At 40.8% G+C, this 27,757-nt stretch overlaps 1 protein-coding gene across 49 annotated transcripts in view; it reads left to right on the top strand.

Moving 5' to 3' along the window:
• NEB (nebulin) overlaps positions 1–27,757 on the top strand; it is a 159,629-nt gene that overhangs the window by 84,261 nt on the left and 47,611 nt on the right. For 48 of the 49 annotated variants that reach the window (XM_081004288.1, XM_081004289.1, XM_081004277.1 and 45 more), the window contains 37 exons: positions 128–232; positions 885–992; positions 2,133–2,444; positions 3,093–3,296; positions 3,488–3,592; positions 3,988–4,092; positions 4,639–4,950; positions 5,598–5,702; positions 7,138–7,236; positions 7,434–7,535; positions 7,627–7,734; positions 7,991–8,302; positions 8,455–8,559; positions 8,649–8,753; positions 9,410–9,514; positions 10,247–10,354; positions 10,452–10,565; positions 10,674–10,871; positions 11,904–12,008; positions 12,589–12,693; positions 12,796–12,900; positions 13,967–14,074; positions 14,168–14,281; positions 15,559–15,756; positions 16,348–16,452; positions 17,251–17,355; positions 17,981–18,088; positions 18,417–18,524; positions 18,922–19,029; positions 20,049–20,153; positions 20,271–20,375; positions 20,641–20,739; positions 22,111–22,221; positions 23,044–23,148; positions 24,807–24,911; positions 25,924–26,028; positions 27,143–27,247. In XM_081004288.1, coding sequence (XP_080860414.1) covers positions 128–232; positions 885–992; positions 2,133–2,444; positions 3,093–3,296; positions 3,488–3,592; positions 3,988–4,092; positions 4,639–4,950; positions 5,598–5,702; positions 7,138–7,236; positions 7,434–7,535; positions 7,627–7,734; positions 7,991–8,302; positions 8,455–8,559; positions 8,649–8,753; positions 9,410–9,514; positions 10,247–10,354; positions 10,452–10,565; positions 10,674–10,871; positions 11,904–12,008; positions 12,589–12,693; positions 12,796–12,900; positions 13,967–14,074; positions 14,168–14,281; positions 15,559–15,756; positions 16,348–16,452; positions 17,251–17,355; positions 17,981–18,088; positions 18,417–18,524; positions 18,922–19,029; positions 20,049–20,153; positions 20,271–20,375; positions 20,641–20,739; positions 22,111–22,221; positions 23,044–23,148; positions 24,807–24,911; positions 25,924–26,028; positions 27,143–27,247 — 4,821 coding nt within the window. The remainder of the gene's footprint in view (positions 1–127; positions 233–884; positions 993–2,132; positions 2,445–3,092; positions 3,297–3,487; positions 3,593–3,987; positions 4,093–4,638; positions 4,951–5,597; positions 5,703–7,137; positions 7,237–7,433; positions 7,536–7,626; positions 7,735–7,990; positions 8,303–8,454; positions 8,560–8,648; positions 8,754–9,409; positions 9,515–10,246; positions 10,355–10,451; positions 10,566–10,673; positions 10,872–11,903; positions 12,009–12,588; positions 12,694–12,795; positions 12,901–13,966; positions 14,075–14,167; positions 14,282–15,558; positions 15,757–16,347; positions 16,453–17,250; positions 17,356–17,980; positions 18,089–18,416; positions 18,525–18,921; positions 19,030–20,048; positions 20,154–20,270; positions 20,376–20,640; positions 20,740–22,110; positions 22,222–23,043; positions 23,149–24,806; positions 24,912–25,923; positions 26,029–27,142; positions 27,248–27,757) is intronic. The other variant, XM_081004287.1, reaches the window with a different exon arrangement.

Below are 27,757 nucleotides of genomic sequence, written 5' to 3'. Positions count from 1 at the left end.
CCAGTTATTGTATTCATTATGTTGACAAATTGGTATTGGGAACGCGTGAGTTATAGTTGCATACCTTTGAAAAATAAGAGGTTTTTGTAATGCAGTGCAATCATTTATGCCTTCACTTCCTTCTTAGAATCTGTATCGTGAAGCCTGGGATAAAGAGAAGACTCAGTTCCATCTTCCTTCAGACACCCCTGGGATGCTGCAGTCCAAGATTAATGCTCTGAATATCAGCAATGTAAGAGAATTAACTAACTATATACCCATGAGTGGAATGTGTGTAGTGATGCATCTGTACCTATTCAACTGTGTCAAATGCAACTTCCCATCATTAACTGTTCTTAAAAACAAGAAGGCATTTGGCTCTTACTTGTGAGTTTTTATTCAGACGTAATAAAGAGAATTAACTGAACTTCATGGACAGAAGATATTAAAAAGAGACTGACTTGTTCCAAATCCCAACGTTGTCAGAGTGTTTCATTGTTACACGCTTTGATGATTTTGTGATTTGGATAATGTCAGTCTCTCTTCAATATCTTCTGCCTATCAAGCTTTATTATTACTAAATTGTACTTCCCCACAATCATTCTGTTTCTTATCTAGACCCCAATAAATTGTCGGCGTCAGTTATATAAGACGTATGCATGCATGCAAACAAATATATCTGTATAAGCTATATTTATGCAGTGTTTGTATATTCACATTTTTACTCTTTTGGCTGCAGTCCTATGCATTCCATATTTACTTCGGAGTAAGGCCCATTGAGCACAGTTGAATTTACTTCTAAGTAAACTGGCATTGGATCGCAGTGTTGGTTGAGGAATGTCTATAGTTGGTTTTCATCATGTATTTTATTACATTGAAAACTGTGAATTTTATTCTGATTGCAGAAACATTACACTGGAGCCTGGGACGAGGCCAAAGCAAAAGGATATGACATAAGAGGTGATGCTATTTCAGTCAAGCATGCCAAAGCCTCCAGAGAAATTGCCAGTGAGGTACAATCTCTTTTATTTAACATTTACTTCTCAAATGGCTATATCTTTTCATATGATGAGTGCACATGTCAAAGTATATGAACAATTGATAATTCAGCCTCAAAACCGTATTTATCCAGCCTTACACAAGTTCCTCTACTGCATGTCCATGACATCATTCTTTCCATTCTTTTACAATTTATGAAAGTGTCTTCTTTCAAACAATCAGAAAGTTTAATATAGTCCATTATTTTAAATGCCAAAGAGCTAACTGTGATAAATTTGGAGATACTTGGCACTGTAAAGACTTTACAATAATTAAATCTGTTGCTTCCTGTTGTTAAAGACACCCAAGTGTTTCTTCCCCCCCCCCTTCCCCTTTCTTTACAACCACTTTAAAGTTTTCTCTTAAGTTGTGGAATGTCAGAGACCTCTGGGTATAGGGTGGTATATAAATTAATTAAATAATAATAATAAAATAATCTTGCATAGTTTCCAAATCAAGTTTAGCACCCTGAGCACACCATCCTATGCATTTTTACTCCGATAGGTAAATTCCACCATGCCCAACTGGGCTTTGTTCCAAGTAAAAATGCATATGATTGCCATTTCTGAACTATTTATTTGGATAGCCAAATTTCATCAGTAGCTTTTCACTATTACACAAAGTGGGCTGTGCTTTTCAAAAGACATTGTGACTTTGTAAAATTTGCAACCACATATATATTATTCAGTTATTTGAAAAAAATAGATCTTTTTACTTAGGCTTAGGATGTATGCAATTGGGGTGGCAAAACTATCAATTCTCCACATTTCCACATTGACTTGTTTTTGTTTTTTTTGTAGTTCTAATAAAAATTCATTAGGATTTTCATGTGAATTTTTCCTAATACGTATACATGTCTGTATACAGTATTCATAAAGTGTGAATTATGGAAGTGTGACTTTAAATGCAAAATGAACCGCATTTCCCTCTCATCCCTAATAACAAATCCAGGTAAATATTTCATAAAGACAGACTTAGGGAGCCTTACTATGTTTTATTTACCCTCTCATTATTCCATAGCTAAATCCCTTAAAAACTGAAGCATCAAGAATTTCTAACTTATCTCCTGGAAATTGTTCAAATAACTGTAACTTCCAATTCTCTTTCCTGCTCAGTACAAGTACAAAGAAGCTCATGAGAAACAGAAAGGCCACTACATTGGATGCCCTTCAGTGAAGGAGGACCCTAAACTTTCATTTGCTGCCAAAGTATTGAAGATGCAGAATGACCGGTTGTATAAGCAAGCTTACAACAAATCCAAAGCCAATATTACTATACCTGTGGACATGCTGTCTGTCCAAGCAGCCAAGCTATGCCAGTCTTTAGTAAGTGAGGTGGACTATCGTCAACATCTGCACCAGTGGTCCTGTCTGCCCGACCAGAATGATGTGATCCAGGCAAGGAAGGCCTACGAACTACAGAGTGATGTAAGTATATCTGTCCTCTGCAAAGCGATATATCTGTCCTTTGCAAACACACATTACTGCTAGGACAGAAGGCAAAAGAGACATCGTGATAGATAGTTGTGGAAGATTTCCTTTTCTTAATTTTTACTTTGTTGTGTTAATGAAAACTGGCCTTGTCACATTTTCATGTAATTTAATCTTCACTTGATTTCATCATGAGTACCTTGGGAGGAAGAACTGAAAGATTTTTAATTCAGAATGTCCAACACATCATGCAGACAAGAGTGACGTGATAGACATGGCATATCTAAAAATAGCTAATGAATCCATAACCGAATCCATCATATGTATGGATTTGATGATCTTTCTGCCCACTCTATCTAGCCCAATCTACACAAGTCTGGAACTCTCCAGATGTTTTGGTCCCCAACTCCCCAGCCAGCATAGTGCTGATCGAAGCTATAAATGCTGGTGTGAAATATGACTGGAGGTCAAAGAAACATTGTGGCCTAGTCCAGAGAGATAGTACTGCTTAGATCCTGATGAAGTAACTGAGACAAGTTTGTCCTGACTTTCTGAAGTTCCATTCATTCTATTTACCACATAGAGTATTTCTTTTGAATTGAACTGAAATATCTTGCTCTCCCTCCCTGAAATTTTCTCTCATAGGCTGTGTATAAATCAGATCTGGAATGGCTCCGGGGGGTTGGATGGATCCCACATGAGTCTCCAATAGTGAAGAGGGTGAAATTTGCCCAGGAAATTCTGAGTGACAACGTTTATCGCACTCCTCGGGATCGTTTGAAATTTACCAACATCGTCGACACACCTGAAGTTGTCCTTGCCAAAACTAACGCTGAGCAACTGAGTCTTGTATGTATCTCCTTTGAGTAATGTGACATTATTTTAAGTATGCTACAAACCTCCCTATCAGTTTGTAGCATGGAGCATCTATTTGTATTAAAAGAAAAGTTATTCATGTTCCTACAGTTAAAGAGAAATTATGTAGGAATATGAGCACTGGTGCAAAAGAAATTACAAGATAATTTCGATGTTTTTTTCAGGCAAAGTACAGAGAAGCTTGGGATAAAGATAAAGTTATGATCCATGTGATGCCAGACACACCAGAAATCGTGCTTTCCAGGGCTAATGCTATCAATGTGAGCCATGTAAGTAAATCACTAACATTCTTCTTATGATACAACTCTACAACCTTCTTCAGTTACTCAGATGAAGGGGGCTTTGGATGTTACAAGTTCATTATGCAGCAAGCACCCATGTAAATTCTATGTGGGTTATTGCACCTGCATAGGTGCAAACTGGCAATCTATTGTGCTTGTGGAGATGCCACAAAACAGATGTTAGCACTTGTTATCCACAATTACTTACATGCAGTTTAAATACTTTTCCTTACATGATTTTATATGGAGATAATCTGTAACTCTTACCTGAAAAAACAGGAGTGATTAGGAAAAAGTAAAAGCTGATTGACAGTGAGCTTTCATATATGTAAGTGCTGAAAAAGGATAATGACAATATAATGTTGTTGGTTTTTTTATTGTAGAAACTTTATAGGGAATCTTGGGATGACATGAAGAAATATATTGACCTGAGAGCAGATGCAGTCCCAATCAAAACAGCCAAAGCCTCAAGAGAAATTGCCAGTGATGTAAGTATGCAAATCGAATTTGATAGTGTTTGGTAATCCATTGTCTCTAGACTTTTGTATCTAATGGAATTAAAATGCAGGAAAGAAAATATATATTAAAGTTCTCAGTTCAAGGCAAGATATAAGGACATTATGGGCCAGCTTTCACTAACATAGTGCCCTCCAGATGTTTTGAACTAAAACATCCATCAGCCTCATCCAACATGACTGATAGAAGTTGTTGTCCGAAACATGTGAAGGGTGCCATCTTGGCGAAGGCTATTCACGTGCTCCAAATAAATTGTCAACTATCCTGATGAAATATTAAGCTCTGCCATTGGTCAAAAAAAGGTCAGGTAAAGGATAGGTGATGTGCAGAATTCAAAAATATGTGATTTGCTCAATAGTTGGATTGCAAGTAAATGTGAGCATGAATGCAGCCTTTGTTTAGCATCTTAGGAACGGAGTTAAATGGAAAACTCTTGCCAATGTTATCAATCTTTCTACACTCTGAGATAACGAAGATGAAGATTCTAATTGTATATGTATTTTTTCAAATCCTATTAGTACAAATACAAGGAAGGCTACCGTAAGCAACTTGGACACCATGTGGGATGCCGAGACGTTAACGACGATCCCAAGATGGTACTGGCTATGCACGTCGCTAAAATGCAAAGTGAGCGGGAGTACAAGAAAGTATATAATCAATTGAAGACGAAGATCCACAGCCCTGTTGACATGCTGTCCGTCTTGCTGGCCAAGAACTGTCAGAAGCTTGTTAGTGACATTGATTACCGCCGCTACCTGCATGAATGGACGTGTCTCCCTGACCAGAATGATGTCATCCAGGCCAGGAAAGCGTATGAATTACAGAGTGACGTGAGTGCTTTGGTTGTTGTTGAAATTCCTCTTTCTTGATAGCTTCTTGTCTATCGCCCTCTTTCGTCTCTCATTTGCCTCTACAATGATAAGTGTTTGATATTTTGTCTCCACAATTATTACATTCCTTTTCATAAAAAATAATAAATATTTAGAATACTTGTGTGAACAGGTAAGATCCATACTATATGTGATTTTTTTAATATAGAAATTCAGTAATGTTTGGACAATCATCAGATGTCTTTAAGAAAGCACACAGGACATTGAGGCCTCAATTATGCACATGCATATAATTGCACATAATTGCTTTCCATTATGTATAGATTTGAGCTCTCATTCTTTTCATGATTGTATTACCTGATTTGAATATGTCGAGCAAACATAGGATATAGCACCACCTTGCAGAAGGCAAGATGGTGGTAGGCACAGCATAATCAAAGTGGGGAGTGAAATATTTGTTCCTGGTATATTCTGTGCCTGAATAGTTCCTTCTTTCAGTTTTCTATTATCCCATTCTTTTTGTAGGCCATTGGAAAACAAGCCCTCTTTTCCCTTTCAGTTAAAAGCAATCAAGTTTGGTATGAAACACTCCATGCAGGGAAAAAAGTGCTGCAAATAACTGTTCTTGTTTTCCCCTGACTCTGCAGGCTGTTTATAAATCCGACTTGGAATGGCTGCGTGGAATTGGCTGGATGCCAAATGACTCTGTCTCTGTCAATCACGTCAAACACGCTCAGGACATTTTAAGTGAGGTAATAACAACTAGTTAAAAGTATCAATCGCAGAGATTTTCATAGAATCCTAGAGTTGGAATGGACTCAAGGGTCATCTAATCCAACCCCCTTCAATGCAGGAATCTCAGCTAAAGCTTCCATGACAGATGGCCATCCAACCTCTGCTTAAAAGCCTCCAAGGAAGGAGAGTCCACCACCTTCTTAAATTGGCCTTCTTTTGTTTGCATTTCATTTATGTTTATATTTTTTATGTTCCCAAAGGAAGCCCAAAGTGGCTAAAAGCAAAGCAGAAAGCAACACAACTAGCACAAAATAGCAAAATGCATGTCAGTATAACAAAACAAGGCATCTAGCAAAATAGAAAGCAAGTCAAAGCAAATTCATGTCAAAATATTGTCAAGTATACAAAAGACCTGTTATCTGCGCAATCTTATAAGTGTATATTCGGAAATAATTCCCACTGAGATCAATAAAACTTACTCTTATGTAAATGTACATAGGATTGCAGTCTAGAACCATGATAATTTCTTCAACAAGGAGGCTCCACTTTCTGGCATTAATGTCCCCACCTTGTGTCCCCATATTTGGGAAAGAATGATGCTTATTAACACTAACCCTGCCCCTGACATTTCTTGTTTGTTACTATACCTTATCCTTCACGTAGCTATTTCCTGAGGCAGGATTATCTTCCCCTCCCTCCGCCCACAAAAGCATCTTGGAGGTCCCGGGCCACAGAGAGGTTAGGCTGGCCTCAACTAGAGCCAGGACCTTTTCAGCTGTGGCTCCGATCTGGTGGAACACTCTGTCACAAGAGACCAGGGCCCTGCGGGACTTGACATCTTTCCGCAGGGCCTGCAAGATAGAGCTGTTCCACCAGGCCTTTAGCCAGGGCACAACCTGACCCCCTCCTTTGGCAATCCTCACAGAGCCCAATGGTTGCCATTAATCTGATTTGAACTGATTTTATAATGAAATGATTTTAGAATGTATCATTTTACTGTTGTTAGCTGCTCTGAGCCCGACTTCGGCTGGGGAGGGCGGGATATAAATAATTATTTATTATTATTTTATTATTGTTATTTTGTGGTTCCAAAAGTAATTTTGTTTGGGGGGGAAACAAGGTCGAGTTTCCCCACATATGTTTTGGCTCATTCAGCCAGCACTTTGGGCTTGGATAGGCAATATCTAGCCTTGATATTAAGGTCTGGGTATTTTATACTTGGGGGAAAAACCTTTTTGGAAAGTTAGTGCCTCATTCTCATATGAGAGATCCTAACACAGCAGTGGTAGTTCTGTTACTGAGTGTGGTCTGGAGAGGACAGAAAGCAAGACAAGCATTAACAAAGAAACAGTCCCTGTCCTTGAATATTTCCCCCTCAATTCTGTTTCTTTTCACTTATTGCTGGTGCGATCAATTGTATAGCCTCATTGCTTTTCTTTTATTTCTGCACAGAGACTGTATCGCACAAAAGTTGACAAACAACCGTTTACACCAGTGGCTGACAGGGTTGATTATATCACAGCCAAACAAGGCGGGGAAATACTAAGTGATGTAAGTATTACCTCTTATTTTGATTCGGTTCAATGTACACACGTCAGACAGATTTTCTTCATCCACAAAAACTAAACCATATATCTGTGGAAAACTGGGGCCTTAAAAATTCACCGAGTTTTATTGTGTGAGTCTAGTTATACATATATAACTCGTAAATCTAAAAGACTTTTATTATATATGTTTTACTTTTTCAGATTAAGTACCACCAGGAATGGAATAACATCAAGACAAACTATACGCTGACAGACACGCCACAATTAGATGCAGCTAAAGAAGCAGCCAGGATTCTTAATCATGTATGTACTTTCCATGTTTTGTTTTAATGGACAGCAGTGACAGTCCTTATGCTTCTGACAGGTGCTAACCCTTAAATTCTCTGTTTTACAGCATCTGTACAAGGAGAATTGGGAAAGAGAGAAAGCTACTGGTTATCTTTTGCCTCACGACAGTGTGCCTATCCGCCATGCCAAGCATTCAAGTGATGTCCAAAGCGAGGTAAACACTCTTTAGCTTTAAAATCACACAGATTTCTGCGCTATCAAAGAGCCCATCCTTCATATCTTTCGTTTCGGTGGTTCATCTTCTTTTAAAGAAAACTCTTGCATGCTATTCCCAGAGATGGAAGACCACCAAGTAAACAAAGCAGATATGCTTTCATGAAATCATTTACCTCAGTAAGGATAACCCAGAGAATTAGGATTAGGAAAGATCCAGTGTGGATATTTAAAGAACCTGTGTTTTCCCCTTTCAGCTGAAATACAAGGCAGACTATGTCCACCAAAGAGGTCACTACGTCGGTGTCAATAATATGAGAGAGGATCCGAAACTGGTGTGGTTTGAACATGCCGGCAAGATCCAGAACGACAGATTGTATAAACAGGCGTATAACAAAACCAAGTCCAAAATTCATATACCTCCAGATATACTGTCCGTCATTGCAGCCAGAGACTGCCAGCATGTTGTCAGTGAAATTCCGTATCGCCATTACCTTCATGAATGGACTTGCCACCCTGATCAGAATGACTGCATCCAGGCAAAGAAAGCATATGACCTTCAAAGCGATGTAAGTGATTTATGCAGTCAGATCGCACCAATTTAAGAGTTTGATATTGGTATACCCAAGAGCAATTGCCTGGGAAGGGAAATCAAGGCTCAGCTTGTCTTTTGGTCTGCATAGGTGTGAATAATATTCTTCAACTTTTTTAATATGTACAGAATATTTATAAATCTGATCTGGAATGGATCCGCGGCTGTGGCTGGATTCCCTTAGATTCAGTGGAGCACCGGAAAGTGAAGAACGCTCAGAACTTGATTGATAAGGTAAGATGCAATTTTCATGCATTTGTGGCAGCATCATATTCATTTCCTATTACTGTTATTTATGATAATCTAATCATGTCTGCCTACAGAGACTCTACACAAAAGAGGCTATTAATAATTTTGCCAATTTCACACCTGTGGAAGACCCTCCAGCTATTGTTCTGGCAAAGGCAAACGCAATCAATCAGAGTGATGTAAGTATCCTTTAAATCAGAATTTCTGAGTAAATACATACTTTCATATATTATAAAAGTATCATATCTCTTGATGACCACAGCTAGAACTATGAAGGTATTTGTGTAGCTCAAATGTTCAGGAACATACAACAATATTTTAAAAACGACCACATGCCAAAGTAGTCCTGCGAAAGGAAATGACAGTGTTTTTGTGTAAATAATTTTTTGTGGGATATCCCTTAAGATGGCGTATGGAAGAGTTGCCTCACAATTCATGAAGAATGAAATGTTTAAACAGAATATGTGTTGTATAATTTGTTTTAACATGAGCTGTCTTGGGAGAAAGATATTAGAATAAATAAATAGAATAATTCTGTCAAAATGATGGTATGACATTGAATTTCCTATATCATTCAGAAGTGATGACAAACATAGGTAAACAACGAGACACCCCAAAGGAGCTCAGAATGATCTTCATAACTTAGTGAATTTGAAGGATAAAAGAAAACACCCCAGCATGAAGCATTTAGTATGTTCACCTCATGCATCAAGAAGCTGATTAAGACATTTATCCCTTAAGAAGCACAGCATACTGAATATGTCAGGCTGGTGTGTGTGTGGTAGCACATGGAATGATGGGTTAACACTCTTATTTAATTTCTCTCTCTCTCTAGCTGAAATACAAAGAAACCTTTAACCTTGAAAGAGGTCACTACATTGGTTCTGATGACACTCCAGCCCTGAGTCATTCTAGAGATATGGCTAAACTGTACAGTGATGTAAGTTTCTTGCTGTTCTTGCATCTAATAATGAAAATTCAATGTCTCTTCGTGTTACTACAGGGGTAGGGAACCTCAGGCCACTTGTGATCCCTTCCAGGCCTGTGATCCTTCTCCACCTTCTCCTTGATTGCTTAATTGCAACAATCCTCTTGCTTGTGCATGTGTAGAAAGCCCTGACTTCTGCACGACTGGAATGTAGCCTACTGTACAACTATTTCACAAAATTAGGAAGTGTTTCTTTTCAGTGATAAAGTTTCAGGCTTCTGGGTGAACAGCACATTGAGGATATTGTATGAAAATAGGTGCTACAGTTAGGGAACTTTAGGTCCCTAGCTTAGACAAGTCCCCATCTACTAGCTTCACCCATTGGGAAAGTGCCATATCTTAGTGGTACAGCACTAGGACATAGTGCAGAACATCTTTGGTTCTGCTCCAGGGAGCTCCAGGTATAGCTGGAAAGAACATCTCATTGAGACCCTTGAGGGCTGCTGCCATATATAGTTAGACATATAGTAGACATATAGTAGACAACCCTGTGAAGGTAATGAAATTTAATTCAGGAAAGTATTTATATAGTGTTGTGCTATGGAAAAATTGAAAGAGTCCTAGAGGCAGAGTGCTGTAGAGAATGCATAGTGGTTTAGTTGATTTGTTTTTGCTCTTCAATGATTACATCTGTTGGAAAACATCCTGCTCATTTATATCCCATGTGCACCTTTTGCCGTCTAGAACCTGTACAAGGATTCATGGGAATCCACCAAGGCCATTGGGTACACTCTGCCTCCAGACTACATCCCTATTGTCGGTGCCAAACATGCCGATTACATTAACAGCGAGGTAAGTGTGACTTTTCCCTCGTTAACTACTTTGCCACTGTTTGCTTGTGGGGCTGCTATGTGTCTTATCTAATGTGTCCCATGTTTGCACTTCACAGCTCAAATATAAAGAAGTGTATGAGAAGCAGAAGGGCCATTATCTGGCTGGGACACAAATAAATGATTTCCCAAGTGTTGTCCATTCTCTTGCTTTCCAAAAGATAAGGAGTGCGGTAAGTAGTGTTGTTGTTGTTGTTGTTGTTGGGTGGGGCTCTTCCTTGAGTCTGAATAATGTGAAAAAAACAAACTTACATTTTCCATCTTAATCTCCTGATTTCTAGCTGGCTTACAGGAAGAATTATGAGGACACCAAGGCACACATTCATATCCCGAGCGACATGATAAACCACGTGTTGGCTAAGAAATGCCAGTACATCCTTAGTGACCTCGAATACCGAACTTACCTTCATCAGTGGAACTGTTCACCTGAGGAGCACGATGTTATTATGGCTAAAAGAGCCCAGGAAATTCTAAGCGATGTATGTATTTCCCCGATCAAATTGAGAACCATTTAATTTGCTATAGAGAAGCAGGAAAAGGTGGTGGTGTGAGTAGCTTGCCCTTTTGCTTTACAAATTGGGGTAGTGTGGTTTGTGAAGAAGAAACATCCAACCCAAATCTTGCCGGATCCATAAAGTCATAGGAAGGCATTGGGCAAGTCACTCCTCCTATCCTAGCCCAATGGAAAATTTGGTGAAGGATAGGTCTACCAAGTTCTAATAGCCATTATGGCGAAATGTACAGAATGTACAGAGGCGGTGTGGCACTAAAATTCCAATTGTTAAGTGGAGGAAGGGAAAACCCTCAGGAGAAGGGCTGTTGTCTCCATGCCCTGCTTAGAGACAACAGAAACACCTAGTGGGATATAGGATAGTCAACCTTGATGCGATCTAATCAGGCTCTTCTTATGATTTTATGCTTTGGGGAACAAGGCTGTAGTCCAGGCTTTGGCCGGGGGTGGTGGTGCTGGATTCTTCACCAGCACATGCCCCCCCCTCCACTAACCTGCCAAACAGCCACGAGATGAAGAGTTGCAAAGGTAGAGAGGAGCTGAACTGGCCCAGGATTTTCTGGATCCTGAGTTGCTCTCACATCAGGCATGTTCCAGGTCCAGTTGCTATGGCAGCCTGAAGCTGGTACAGGAATGAGTCCTGATCTGCTTGCTCCACCTTCTGCCACCACCGTGAATGTCTTGGTTGCAGCTGCAGTGGTTGCTCTGCAGCGGCAGGTTTGGACAGCAGCCTTAGATGATGTATGTAACATGCCTGAAGAACTCTATAGCTCTATTGAAATACTAACTGTTATTCTAAGAGAATTCTCAAAGTGGGAATGGTAGTAGTCATCTGGAACCCATGCAGGCAGCCCCAGAATACACGTATATCTCTTATATCACTTCCACTCCTCACTTTTCTGCACTGGACCAAAGCATTAGTATGACTGGAGATGTTTGAAACAATGCATAATGTGTTCATTGCATTTGTGTGTGTCCCCCCCACTACTGTCATGTGCAGGTTGTGTACAAGGATGACTTAACATGGCTGAAGGGAATTGGATGCTATGTGTGGGACACACCTCAAATCCTGCATGCTAAGAAGTCTTATGATCTTCAGAGTCAAGTAAGCAAATGGATCTCGCCTAATACAGGGATAGTGGTGGTGGTGGTGGTGCTGGAACTGGGAACCATGTCTCTCTATAAGGTTTCTTTATTTGATCAGTTCGGGGTTTGCACCATTTCCCATTCATAGATGTGCTAAAGAATATTGGGTAGCTGGATTAGGAAAGATGCCTGCCTCAGAGAGCTCTTTTCAATCAGAGTCATAGACAGTACTGAACTACATCCTGACTCAGTATCAGACAAGTCCTTAGAACTGTTGGAATTTCCCACTTGTGGATAAATGCGGGCATAAATTCATTAAAATATGACAGCGGCCATCTTTCCTTCCAGAGAATAAAGCAAGCCACTGTACTTAAAACAGCCGTTAGCTTCCTTGAAAGTGCTAAGTGCACTAACTAACATTTTAAAAAACCACATCTGATTAGTAGCACATTAAGGCGATTTATTCCCCATACCTGCCAAGGGGACCTCAAAGAAACCAAAGAAGGAATCCCATTGCTACACAGTGTGCTTAGAGTTGCTTAAAAATCCAGTGTAGCTGTTCTCTGTCCTAATGCCTTCTTTTTGCCTTGGTTTCACAGTTGCTCTACACAAAAGCAGGAAAAGACAATTTACAGAACTACGGTGTGGTTATGGACACTCCAGTTTATATAACTGCTATCGAGAGTGGTATCAATGCTAGCGACGTGAGTCATTCTCATCCTTTCCTTTGTCCTGGTTCATTCTCTTCCCTTCCCTTTAATTGTAAAGGGAACTACAGTAATGACTGAATCTGCCTTTGATTATAGGTGAAATACAAAGAACAATACCATAAAATGAAGGACCAATATACCACAGTTTTGGAAACAGTTGATCATGATAGGATTCAGAACCTCAAGCACCTTTTCAGTAGTGTGAGTGTTTAAACTTTATTTTCAGGGGCTAATGAGATGGGCTGTTTTTGGGTGGTGGTTTATCTTGGAATTCTTTTAGCTATAAGTACCTGAGTATGCTAGCCAATATTTATTTCTTCTCTTCACACGGTGTCAGGGAGGCTTAACCCAAAGTACGGAGCAACAATGCAGAGTGCTGTACACAGATTAGAACTATTTCAATTAAAATTCACAGTACACAGGTCTCTGATTAACAGCATATTGCTACTGCTGTCTGAGGACCCAGCAAAAGGGGAATGTTTTCACCTGACGTTGGAACACAGCATGACTTGGGGCTAGCATACCTGGGTTTACATCCCTACAATCTGGCATGCCTCTTGAAATTGCCACCTGTGGCTAATCACAATACACTTAGGAGAAAGTGAAGTTTTTCAGCCCTGCTCCAAAAGTTATGGAATTTCCCCATCCTGAAGGATGACAGATCAAACCTGAGCTTGAGGTTTAGTGTTGAAATTTCTTTCCTTTTGGGTTGCCTTTTCTAAGTTGGGGTGTGGAAGGCCATGATTTTTAGTATCCATTTTGTTTGTGTGAATTTAAGCAATTGTTTCCTTCCCTGACTATGTGAAAGAACGTGTAGCTCTAGGCCTTTCTGCTTTAAAAGGCAGAAAAGGTGTCTTAATATTTGGTTCTTACTCATGGTTCTTACTGCTTTGGGGCCTCATAGAAGATGACTCTAAAGCAGCTCAAAATATTTGGGCTTGTCTACACCAGAGCAAAAAATGGATTTGCACCTTCCTGTCCCCATTAACAGTAAGGGCATCTACATGACATCTTCAGCAGCCCAACATTTCCCCAGATCCGCCCCCCCCCCCTTTAAATGTGGGATTTTTAATCCTTGGATTTCAACGTTTCCCAGGAACAAAAGGCCCCACATTTAAAGAAGAGGACAGGAGAACACTTTGATGGGGAGGACGTCCTGTAGACACACCTACATTAATGGGGAGACAGGCAGGTGCTCCAGTGTAGACAAAGCCTTAGTGTATAGTAGCATATATAGACCGCAGTGCTTTGATTCTCACCTCTACAGAACCTGTACAAGGACGCCTGGGATAAAGTGAAGGCCACTGGTTTCACATTGCCTCCCGATGCTGTGCCTTTTGTCCGTGCCAAAGAACTGAAGCACAATGCCAGTATTGTAAGTGTACCCAAGCAACACATTCCTAAAGATGTCGTACGAATGATGTATCATTCTAAGTAACTTGGATTTCCATTTTCTTTTTCCACATAGGTAAAGTATCGAGAGGAGTATGATCGGTTTAAAGCGCTTTATACTCTACCCAGAGGGGTTCAGGATGATCCCAACACTGCCAGATGCCTAAGGGTTGGCAAGCTGAATATTGATGTAAGGTTTATTTCTGATATAACATCTAATAAGAAAAGTGCCGTCTTACACTTTTTAAATCAGATTATTTCCGTTAATAGCTGGTTTTAGATACTGAAAGGCTATGTTATTTAGCACCCCTCACTTCCCCAAGAGATGGGAGTGCTACAGGATTTAGTGTTCATTGGAAGAGAGCATGCTGGGGACTTATTGTGCCCAGAGGAGAACTTATTGGAAGCAAGAGACTGCCATAGTGGTCAGCACAACCACGAGTCATGCATCAGATTCACAAAGACGGCAACTGCCCAGATTTCTGTAGCCTCCTGCAGGCTGCTTCTTGCTCAGGCATAGTTCAGCAGAAGAACTTCCAACTCTCTGTCTCTCTTAACTGCTCAAACTGCAGCATCATAGTTTTCTGCCCCTCTACTTGGTGATGGGTTGGAAAAAGTAATTTCAATTCATTAGCTGTATCCATTCACGGAAAGTCAGCTGATCATTGCAGGTATCAGATAATCAGCTTAACAAAGGGTGATTTACCCAGGAGCTATAACAATATGTTGATGTAGGTCACCTTCATTCACACAAGTGCATGTAGATCACTAAGGGCCAAACTAAATGTACAGGTACACAGAGTTCCATAGTATGACATCAATGCCAATTTTTCTTCCCACCTCCTGCCTTGCAGTCCAAACTCAAGCTCTAAATCTGCTCCAGACATTCTCCCAACCCTCCAGAGCAGGTTTTGAAGGCATATGAAGAGCTGCAGGTGGGAGGAGAAATCTATTCTATTAGTGGTATCTGTTCTAAAAGAAGGCAGGTGCCATTGGATTTCATTATGGGTTGGTTTTCCGTTCTCACGGATGGAAAAACCTGGGATTCTGAGCAGAAGAATGGCTGGAACCAAAAGGGTCAAGCAGGCACTCCACTCTGCTGTCTCCCCCCTTAGAGTTGTAGTTTCCTATGATGTCATGCTTGTGCCAGATTGTCACCCTTCACGTGGTTTAATATCTTATTTATAACCCCCCCCCATTATTAGAAGCTTCCCATTATTATTATAAAAAAATACTGAAAGCTAATATTCTGGTCTACTCAGATACGACTTCATGAATTGTTTGTTAGTTGTTAGCTAACTCATGGGATTGTAATTTGTTTTAGACTGTTTTTAATATATAATTTTTTAGTGGTTGTAACCTGCTGTGGGACCTTAGGATAAAGGGTGGGTTAGAAGAAATAATTGTAGTAGTAGTAGTAGTAATAATAATAATAATAATAATAATAATAATAATATTTTACCCTAGCGCTTATATAGAGAAGGCTATGAAAAGAACAAGGCCAAAATCCATACTGCACCAGACATGGTGGACATAGTGTCAGCTAAGAGCACTCAGAAGAAAGTCAGTGAAATCGATTATCGCATCCGTCTCCATGAATGGGCCAACATCCCAGATCTTCATGCCAATGCTCTTGCTCGGAAAGTCAACGACCAGCTGAGTGATGTAAGTTTGCAAATGATACCAGGTCTGCCTTTGGAAAAACTATTATATTTGCACATGACAGGAAAAGGAGCATTAATGGTGTGACAAAGTACATCTATAAGCTTACAGGCTGTGTTCATTGCCTCTCGACCGGTGTCAGTCACCGCCCCCCTTTTTGGTGGATGCAGGAGATGCTTACCTTCCAAGGGACAATTAATTGGGCTTTTAACGAACAGAGAACCTTTTCAGGGTTTCAATCTGGAAGTTTTTGCAGCAAACATTTTCAGTTTTTCATGCGCCTGCTGTCTGTGTGCAGACAGACAGACATTTGAATCAACCTGACCATAATACAAGTTTTACTACTAGGACTAAATAGGAAGTGGCTGAAAAGCAGGAATCTGAGGAAACAGCGGGTTGCTGAAGAAAGGAGTACTTAGAAAATCGAACAACATAATGGCAGCCAACGGAAACTAATGCTAACGCTCTAAGCTGGTTTCCATTATGTAGCAAAGTTTCGATCATGATTAAATTACTTGATTTGTGTATAATGAATGTTTGCTATGTTTTGCTATGAAATTCTCACTCTTCTCTATTTTTAATACAATACCTTAGATTGTGTACAAAGATGACCTCAACTGGCTCAAAGGCATAGGTTGCTTTGTCTGGGACACCCCTGAAATTCTCCATGCCAAACATGCCTATGACCTTCGTAATGACGTGAGTACAACTGGTGATAGCAAATTGCTTGTTCTGAAGCTTCCTTCCTAGCTCTCCTTCAAACTCCTCTTACAGCTCTTTTGGGGGCATGGTTAGTAGGTTGAATTGAAAGCTGACTGCTGTCTGCTTCATGTATTTTATATCGGACTGCACTTTTGTCAGTCAGCCTTGCACACTTTTGCCACTCAGTAAAACCTACATAATACAACAATCTGCTATTTGTTTTTGTTTTTATTTTTTTTGCTGTGGTTTCCCTACTATAAAAGCAGAAGCACCACTGCTTTAACAGTAAACTTAATTATCTCCTCTGAATTCAGGCGACTTAGGAATACACACATCTCCTTTCCCCTCTCTTCAACTTCCTTTGATATTTTTTTAAAAATTGCTAATTAACTGAATGCAGGATACAATAGTCAGCTGATAATGTTTTGTGCCACTGGGGAAGTGGTAATTCTGTACTGATTTGTTTTGGATGTTTGTATGTGATGCCAATAAAAGGTTTAATGATGACGATGATGATCATGATGATAAGGCAGGACTGAAACAATGTGGCAGCCTTATTATTGTTGTTGTTATCATTATTGCTTCTCCCTCTTCTTGGAGTTTTACTTCAGCTTCTTGGGAAGTTGGAGGAGAGGCTTCTTATTTCAGGGCAGCTGCCAGGTATAGCTGGCATATTTGAGGAGTGGTTGGTTGGAGTGCCTTAAGAAAAGCTGCTGAATGGGTGGGACATTTGACAAAGTCAGTGGTGGGAATGAGAAAGGGAAGGTTCAGGTGCTTTCTCTCTCTTTCTTGTAGTTGAAATACAAGTCAAAGGCCAAGAAAATGGAGAGCAACTACACCGTGGTCACCGACACACCTCTCTATGTTCAGAATGTCCAGAGTGCCATGAATCTGAGTGAGGTAAGGATCTCCATTTCTGTTCACTGCAGCTTAATCATAATATTTGTTCCTCTCCCCCCCCCCCACATTTCAATTATGCTCTCATTAACAATAGTAGCAGTGCCTTAGTAATGCACATCAAACCAGCCAATTAGTTAGTAGGCTATGTATCCTGTTCAGAGATAGTTCAGAGATTCAGTCAGCATTCATAGCCATCCACCCCCCTTAATCACCAGATCCAGTTTACAGTTGTATGCAGATTCCTATTTTATTTGTTGTTTTATTATTTAGTTATTTATTGCATTGGCGGCTCACCTTTTTCTCTGAGGAACTCAAAGTGGTGTACTTGGCTCTCACTTTTCCTCCTTTAATCCCCACAATACCTCTGTGGTTGGGTGGTGCCATACCTCTACCCCAGCAATCAAGTTTTTAATGTGTAATGTTTTATTATGGTCTTATATATGCTGGAAGCTGCCCAGAGTGGCTGGGGCAGCCCAGTCAGATGGGCAGGGTACAAATTACTATTACTATTACTGTTAATGTTACTGATACTTTGCTTTCTCCAGATTTATGCCCAGCCCATATTCAGCACATAAGCTTTTGCTATATCACTCAGCATCCGTTTTACATTTTCTATGTTCCTTAGGCCGTTTACCGCCATGACTATGTGCACAATGTCAAAGGGAAATACACCCCAACAGATAAGACGGTGGATTTGGAGCGGGCAACTCATGCTTACAGGATACAGAATGAAGTAAGTGCTGGGGCTGGAGCTACCCCCAGTTTTTTCCTGCTTTGTGGGTGGGGTTCAAGTGCATACTCGAAAATTCAAGTTGAGCAATTATTGGTGCTCTTGTGCAACAAATCCATTAAAACAACAACAACAACCCTAGACTTTTTGTGGAAAGGAAAGCAACAGGAAGTATGGGATAGCCACCGCTTGACACAATATCATATAACCACCCCCAAGCAAATGAGAATGAATGCTCAATACCTAATTGAGAGGGAATGTATTCATAGTGTTGCACTTCATTGCAAAATCAGTATTTAAACATTGTCATGAATTTTCTTTTCTTTGGCAGGGTCTCTACCGAAAAGCTGGCTGGCATGCACTTCCCACTGGATACAAACTCCCACCAGATACCCCTGGTTTCAAGCATGCTAAACATGCCCAATACCTTGGCAGTTATGTGAGTGGTGGATCGTTTTTTAACTCATACTACTATTCCAAATAAATATAGTTGCATGAATAAATAGATACATGTTCAGTTACAAAAATTGTGGTTGCAATATTATACTTATTGAAAACATGACCATATAAATTTTATATTATTTTATAAAAATGGGAAAATGCAACCAAACCATAGGATCTTGGGGGGTGTTAATAAGGCAAGGAAAGGGAATGGGGAGGTATCAGGAAATGGACAAGAGGGCTGAACTACAATCCTAGATACCTTAAAAGTTAGCATGGATGTAAGTATATATTCATGTTCTGCTAAATGGTATGACTTCATTTTTAGGTTCTATTATAAACAGCTATTGTGTCTAAAATACATACCTTTCTGATTTTTTTTTGTATGATTTCAGCTGAAATACAAGGAAGTCTATGAACACATCAAGGATAAAGGTTACAATTTTGGACCCAAAGCTGTTCCATTTGTAAACATAAGGAAAGTCAACAAAATTCTCAATGAGGTAATGTGAATAGTATTTAAGGAAACTGGCATTTATATGGTACTTGATGATGCAAAAATTAAAAAATAAGATCACTGTTGGAATCTTATGCAACTCATTATAAAACCATGGTATGATTTTGTCAGACACTCCGGACCCCATGTTCTGTAAAATCTCTTAATAAGCACGTAAGTTTTTTTTATAGTTAATGACTTAAATGTAAACATAGTTTGAATGATGACTCTCCCCTTATTATAAATGTTTGTTATTGGGGTATGTAATGAAAGGGGCACACTTACACTGATCCCATGAGATCAAGTGTGAAGCACTCTTTGGTTCCTTCTTGATGGGCAATGCTGCTACAACTTTCCTGATTCACTGCCTGGGCCTGGGTAGAAAGAGATACAGACTTATGGTAGTTTTATTCTCCCTACTGAGGTCAGTATATTTCCAGGCTCCTGCCTTGTTACAGGTGGTCAGTGTCCAATGTGCAATTCTAGTCACTCTCATTGAAATCTTAGAGCCTGGCCAAACTGGCCAAGCAATGTGAACAGAGAAGATCCCATAACCAGGCAAAAACTTAACCAATTTGCTCCAGAGTGCAAATTAAAGAAGCATACTTACTTGAATCAACAAAAGAAATAGAAAGTTGTTTTGCAAGAAAGAAAACAAATGTTCGCTGTCGAAGGTAGACTTTGCAGCACAATCACATGCCTGCTCAGAAGTAAGTCCTACTGAGTTCAATGGGGCTTACTCCCAAGAAATTGCTGTTGCAGTTCAAACCTCTTTTGCACTGGGGGATTGGATTGGGCTGAGATATCCCTCTACTCAGCTCTGCCGGCCTCCATTCATGGACTTATGCCAGCCTCACTCTGATGGTGCAGAGTAGCATGTTCTACTGACTGAATGGGCGGGTGAGCAGAAGTATTGCCTGCAGGATTCCCAGCAGTGGTAGGCAGGCCATGGAATTCTAGATCAAGGTGTCTTTTGTTTTATTGGTTTCAGTACCATCTGCAATAACTCCCTCTCTTTTGTTACAGAGGCTCTATAGGGAAGTATATCACAAAAACAAGGATAAGATTCATACCACGCCCGACACGCCTGAGATTCGCCAAGTTAAAACGAACCAGGAATCCATCAGTGATGTATGCCTCTCTTATACATTTAAAAATAAATAAATAGATAAATTCCAGTAATGTCTGATGTGATGGGGGGAAAATCACCTTAATTCTCCACCCACCCCCTTTGTTTTTGTATCTCAGCTGATCTACAAGACTGACTTCTTTAAGATGCAGGGGCACATGATTTCCTTGCCATATACACCGGAGACAATACATAACCGTTACGTTGGAGAGATTACAAGCGATGTAAGCTTTTGGACTTAGTAGCATTAGTGGCTCAATTCCTACTCTTACTTAGTTAGTTTCTCTCTCTCTCTCTCTCTCTCTCTCTCTCTCTCTGTGTGTGTGTGTCTCATGCACTCATTCTATATTCTTTTTCATCTTTTCTTTGCCATCTTTTAAAACTATTTAGTTATTGCATAATTATTCAAAACACTATGATTAGAACACATAATATGATGGTTTATTTATGTAATAGATATGGTATTACATCCTTATCATTGTTTGGCAGGTTAAATATAAAACTGATCTGCAGTGGCTGAGAGGCCTGGGCTGCTTCCTCTATGATACCCCTGATATGGTCCGTGCTCGACATTTGCGCAAGCTCTGGGTATGTTTCTTTTTCCATGACCATCTCTGTTGGACGACTCCTTGATATTTTGCTGACAAATAATCAAGAGGTGAAACACTGCCATTTTCAAGTATTGCTTTTTGTTGTTTGATTGGTTTGACTTGATTTAAGTTATACCTTTTTATATTTAAAAGTGAGGTTCTTTCCCACAATAAACTGTGAACTGTACTATGCTGGACATGAGATCAGACTAGGCAATGCCATACCAAGGTTTATGTGTGGTTATTAGATATGCTGTGGACATTGTTCTTGGAAGTGAGGCCCTATGCTTGGTTAGATGTGTTGGGTCTCTTTATCCCACAGCAGTCCTTTGTCATAATGTTCATTAGTAACTAAAAGTGCCACCCCATCACTGACTCTGTTCACGCATCACAGTAAGACATAAACACTGTGCATGAGCAAAATCAGTCCCACTTTGCTGTGCTTTGCTCCACAATTCCTGGCTTCCTGTTACATCCAAACCAGGGTTTATGGTTTGTTTTGTTCCCAAGAAACCATGATCTCTAGCCAAGGCTTGTTCTTGGCTTACTGATTGTGCTTTATTGGAACAAAACAAAACAATGATCTCTGGAATTATGGTTTGTTATCTCCTAGCACAAGCCAGGAGGAATGAGCAAGAGCAAAGGCGGCTTGATTTGGGTTGTGCATAGTAAGCAGGCTTGCCATGATGTCTGAACATGGACATTGTCCTTTGCAAGTAGCAAGTGTGTGCAATCAGTGAATCCAACACCTGCAAACTACATGTCACTTGCAAGCTACATTCCTGTGTTGGTTTCTGCTGGTACAACTGGACTAACAGAACCAGTGTGTGTGCCAAATCATGAGCTACAGTTTCAAATGTGTGTGCTGATTAGTATCTCTTCCATAGCACATCTCCCCCACTTCCTCCCATTTACAGCTATAGAGAAGCAGATGTATCAGAGGCAGATTTAGGGGAGAGCTATCAGTATGGTTGCATGGGGTGCCACAGCTATTATGTAGAATGGAAGGTGAGAAGTAGGGGCATGTGGAATTTTGGCATCCCACTGAAATTTGAGGCCCCAAGGTTCGCTACTGGATGTATGGGTGCAGATTTTAAGATATTGTTGCTCTATGCTTAGTGACTTGGCTCTAACGTTTTCTACAGAAGCCACCCTAATGTGTTTGAATGGATGTTATGTTATGGCCCACTTACAAAGCAACTAAAGTGATGTTTTACATTGTACTGTTAACCTGTACATTCCAGAGATTCTTGTGGAGTTATAGCAAGGGGCTGTGACTTCATTAATCTTCTTTGTTAGGATTCAAAGTTTTGTTGTTTGTCTGATGGAGACTGCATGTTCTTTTGACACAAGCACATTTCTTTTTCAGTCTAATTACGTCTACACTGAAGCTGCAAAGAAGTCACAAGATAAATATCGTGTGGTTCTGGACACTCCCGTGTACAGGACTGTTCAGGAGCTGAAGACCCATTTGAGTGATGTAAGATTGATGTTCTTTAACCTTTCTGCACTGAAACATTTTAAAGTGAATTTAAAGGGATGCTTGGATCGTTTTAAGTGTGCTTCTGCGGCAGCTGCTCTAAAGTAGACTTGCAGATGAAGAGAAGCACGATGGAAGTTCTCTGTTCTTTAGCAAGAGACCACGGTTAAGGTTCATGCTATGCAGAATATTTTGGCTGAGCTAGTTTTACAGCCAGCAGCAGCATATAGAATAATAGGATTATGATTTGCAGTTGAACTGCAAAGTTGGAAGGAATCACAAGGACCATCTAGTCCACCTACAATGCAGGAATCTTTTGCTCAACATGGGGCTTGAACCCACAACCCTGAAAGTAAGAGTCTCATGCTTTACTGACTGAGCTGTGTGAGGTGGAGGGTGTGTGTATGGAGCTTCAGGCACCCACTAGCAGTGCTGCCACTTGCTGGGATAGGAATAGGGCAGTGAGAAGCAGCAGTGATGTCAAGGGAGCTCCAAGTTCAAAATGTAAGAACATAAGAAGAACCTGCTGGATCAGGCCAATGGCCCATCAAGTCCAGCATCCTGTTCTCATAGTGGCCAACTAGATGCCTGTGGGGAACCCGCACAAGAACACCAAGCTATCAAAATAATATCTTGTATGCAGCGATTTGTAGACTTTTCAAATAGCTGTCATAAAGCACTTGTGGAGGGTGAAAGTCTTCTAATCACATTGGGTGATATCCAACTCGGATTCACTCAGAGTTGAACCACAGAAAGTAATGGATGTGGCTATGTTAGATCCAGCTACGGAAGACGAAAGTGCATTGTTGTTTCTCTTTCTAGCTTGTGTACAGAGCCGCAGGCAAGGAGCAAAAGACCAAGTACACATCTATTCTTGATACACCAGATTTCAACAGGGCCAAAAGAGGGCAAAAACTACAGAGTAAGGTAAGAACCATTACTGAACAGAAATGAAGCTGGATAGTACATGCGGAATTCTCATTCAATAATGCACAACTCTTTCTAGATATTTTCTGGGGCGTCTGATACAAAGCAATCTGCACTTGCCCATTCATTATACAAGCTGTCTTTGTGATAGCACCATATCCTTAACAAATGTTTCCACCCAAATTAGTAAATATTGATAGGTAATCAATATGTTCATAAACTTCCATTGCACTTAGGGGTGGATGGACAAATCTGTCAGCTTTGGTTTCTGTCTGTTTCTCATATTGCCAAGCTTAAGTCCAGTTTTCCATATTTCCACCTCAATTTGCCTTTGCATGAATATGTCAGTATCTTAGCGCACATTTCTCTTGACACATATGTTTTTGCAACGTTGAGCCTGGGTTTAAATAGCATGCGGAGCCAAACTATGTCTTGGCTTACGGCAGCCACAGGAACAGAACAGGAGCGATGCAATTGCAATCTCCACTCTGGGAACCTGCATGCCTATGTATGTTGAGCTTAGCCATGGTTTAGTTTAGTGCTGGGTGTGAACCGGCCCACTATTTGGTAGGAAAACTCCATTGCAAAATTAAGCGAAGTGCTGCTTTCAAAGGATAGCTGTCTTTGGCTTTGTGTACCATTTGAGGAAGCGAGATTTAGTTAATTTCACTTAAAAATACTAACTGAACTGAATTTCTCCCCCAACACTAACTGTAATATTATTGAAACCTCGTCAAAACATAACTCTGGCACAGTTCTCCAATCTTCTTCTAATGTTGTCAAAGTAATAAGGCAGTGGTGGCCAAACGTGGCCCTCCTGTTGTTTTGGGACTACAACTCCCATCATCCCTAGCTAACAGGACCAGTGGTCAGGGATGATGGGAATTGTAGTCCCAAAACAGCTGGAGGGCCGTTCTTCATTTCCAATAAGGAATGAAGAACTTGCCAGATTTTGTATCGTCTCCTACTGGAGCTTATGCCATGTGACTGCAGCACCAACTACCACTGTTGAATCTGTTCAGCACATCAAAATGGATATATTCAGAGCTCTTCCTCCTCCCATCAATATGTGCTTTGAAACTGTGTGGATACAATTACAAATCATTTCCTGTCCTTTGTCATAGCCTAGATGGTTTCCTGTGCTTTGTAATTGTCCCCATTACCTAGTAGATTATTCAGGGTGTCTGCCACCTCCAGGAATGTTATTTGTCTTAATTGGGAAAGAGATAAAAATACTGTTATACAATGCAGCAAGGAGGGTGGGTGAAGAAGCATCAAGGGTGAAGGGCTGGGAAACCAACTTTTAAAATTTATGTTAAATTTGAATTAATTGGATGTTAAAATTTTGAAAATCAATAAAAATTAATTAGGGGAAAAATTAAGTTGAAGGGGCTGTGGCTCAGTGATAGAGCACATTCCTTGCGTGCAGAAGGTCTCGTCAGCATCGTTCATTAAATGGTCTAAAGATAACAGGGCAATAAAGGATTTCTTCTTGAGACCTCAGAGAGGTGCTGCCAGTCAGAATGGATATACTGAATCAGGAATATACTGATTCAGTTTGCAAAAAGCAGTGAGCGAAGGACTGAATCGCTTATATCCAAGGCCTCTTGTGTGTGTGGAGCATAATTTGACAATTTATGGTTCTTCTCTTTCTCCAGTACTTGTACGTCGAACTTGCAACCAAGGAAAGACCCCATCACCATGCTGGGGATCAGACACCGGCCTTGAAACTTGCTAAGCATGTGAAGGACTTGGTCAGTGAGGTAAGATTTGAGCACCTTTCCTTCTCTTCTTTTTATTACTATGGCAAACAGACTGCACACTCCAGACCGTTAAAGTCTAGACTAGACAATGAGTGTGGCAAACACATTCAATGCAGTGTATCAAAACTGTTTTACAGAATCTTTATTAAATCTGCTGTTCATACGTGTTAAGCCACAACCTAGCTTTGTTTTTATTCGTTTACTTTTTCCGTTTAGGTATCGGTTTCTTCTGTACTGTTCATTTCCGGGGGTGGCGTTTAAGTGAGAGGTCATCTGGCAAATGTAATTGGATTCAGCGGCGGAGCAAGCCGATTGGGCGCTTTGGGGCAGCGTGTGTGCTCTGCACGCAGGGGCGGGGCCAGCTGGGGCAGGATGCTCCGTGGGGCCTCTGAGGAGTCTGCCTGCCTCATCCCACTCAGCTGCCCTGCAGCTGAGGGGGAGACAATGGGCAGACCATTTGGGGCAGCGCAGAGCCACCACGTCACTCCCAGGAGAGACACGTGGCTTGGGCACACTGCAGGCCCCGCGGTGAGTGCTGCCGGGCATTTTGTCACCCCCCTCAGTGGTGACACCCAGGGTGGACTGCCCCCACTGCACCCCCCTTCCTCTGCCGCTGATTGGATTACAGTTCCCATCATCCTTGACTGCTGGCAATGCTGTCTGGGGCTGATGAGAGCTGTAGCCCCAAACAGCTGGATGGCACCTCATTGGAGAAGGCTGATTTAGGCAAGCATCACAGAGGCGGGAAGGGCACACATGGAAATGGCAGGGAGATTGTCTGCAGATTAGGGTGGTATGCTTTGCAATTTGCCAGTGAATATACCAGCCGCAGGCCTCTAGCTGACTTTATTGGAAGGAAAAACAAATCGTTGGCATGATGAATAAATTTATTTTAGTTAACTCATACATCCGAGTGTCTTTTTAAGTGCCCACTTGCATGCAGTTAATGCTGTATCGCGTGAGCACCTTGGTGTACTTATTTTTTTCTTCCATTTCCCCCTGCTTAATTTAGAATAAATACAAATCCCAATATGAGAAACTGAAGCACAAGTATGTAACTGTCGCTGATACACCAATCCTGATTAGAGCTAAGAAGGCCTACTTGAATGCCAGTGATGTAAGTATCCGATGAAAATGGAATGGTTTGGGGTTTTTTATGTGGTCTAGATATGAATGTAGAGTAATGTTCAGGAAAGGTCTGTGAACTGAACCTGAAACCAGTGAGAATTCTTCCAGATCATTTACTTATTTGGATTATTCTCTAGCTCTGTATGGCTTATATACTCATGGTGCATTTTTTTTTAATATGGAAAGGGATCAAAAGAGTCAGCAGCCATTAGACAACTATTCATAGTTCTATAACAATTGTGACGGAGTTCTTCCTGAGAAGCAGTGGCACAGAGGAGTGAGCCAACTGCACATAAGATCAAGTTTCTTTGGTCTGACATTCATATGGAGTCTATTTCTCATTGCCTGTGAAATCTTACATACTAACATTAATACAAATAATGCATAAAAAATTATATAAATCTGTTTTGACACAAGATTGTTGGGGTAAAGATCAACATCATACTAATTTGTTCAGTCTCTCCTCTCCTCCTCCTGGGCACTAGGCTGTGGGTTCTCTCGATGTTCCAAGGCAGATTTAGGAAAGGTGGGGGGCATGCAAGGGGAGGGGGAATGCCCCATTGAACTGGTGGGAGTCCTTGCACTAGGCTAGTTGAATCTGGCTTCTTGGGTTTTATCCAGCTAAAACATACTCAGAGTAGAATCACTAAAAACCAATGGACTTTAGTCATGTTCCAGTGGGTCTGCTCTGACCATGTTTCAGATGGACGCAACCCTTTCTGTCCACATGGATACTTTTGAGTATAATTGTGTTGGCAGCAGAAGAAGAATGAAGAAATTGAGGAGGGGGGGAGTTAGATAATATGGTTTCTTGATCTGGACTCTTGTCTTGAAATAGACAGGAGAATATGCAAAACTCGGGTTATAATAGAAAGTTAAATAAATTAAAGCTATACTTAAATGGGGAGTAGGATTTACATTTACAAGGAGCACCATGGAGTAAGCTAGGATTGTTTGGCTGTTTATAATATGCATAAAGCGGACTTGATGGTCTGCTTTTTCTACCTGTCTATTACAACCTCTGAGGAAAATGTGAAAATAATGTTTGCTACATTTTAAAACTGATGCCTTCATACTTTTTTGTTTTATTTTGTTTTTATCAGCTGCGCTACAAAGAAACATTTGAGAAAGCCAAGGGTAAATACCACACAGTGAAAGATGCCTTGGATATTGTGTATCACCGCAAGGTCACTGATGATATCAGCAAAGTATGTATATTGGATATATATATGCATATTCCTGAGTAGGGACACGGGTGGCGCTGTGGGTTAAACCAGAGCCTAGGGCTTGCCGATCAGAAGGTCAGCGGTTCGAATCCCTGCGGCGTGGTGAGCTCCCGTTGCTCGGTCCTTGCTCCTGCCAACCTAGCAGTTCAAAAGCACGTCAAAAGTGCAAGTAGATAAATAGGTACCGCTCCGGCGGGAAGGTAAACGGCGTTTCCGGGCGCTGCTCTGGTTCGCCAGAAGCGGCTTAGTCATGCTGGCCACATGACCCGGAAGCTGTATGCTGGCTCCCTCGGCCAATAAAGCAAGATGAGCATCGCAACCCCAGAGTCGGTCACGACTAGACCTGGTGGTCAGGGGTCCCTTTACCCTTACCTTTTACCTTATTTATATATACTATGGGGCACTGGTTATTCTCTCTCCCCACTACTTCAGACTCCTTTACCTCCCCTTTTCCTATATAATGTAAGTACCCCTGGTCATGCCTCTGGTGGA

This window comes from Podarcis pityusensis, assembly GCF_964106645.2.
Source record: "Podarcis pityusensis genome assembly, chromosome: 1".
NCBI lineage: Eukaryota > Metazoa > Chordata > Lepidosauria > Squamata > Lacertidae > Podarcis > Podarcis pityusensis.
Note: the sequence above shows the minus strand (reverse complement) of the source record. Positions and strands in the feature narration are given on the sequence as shown.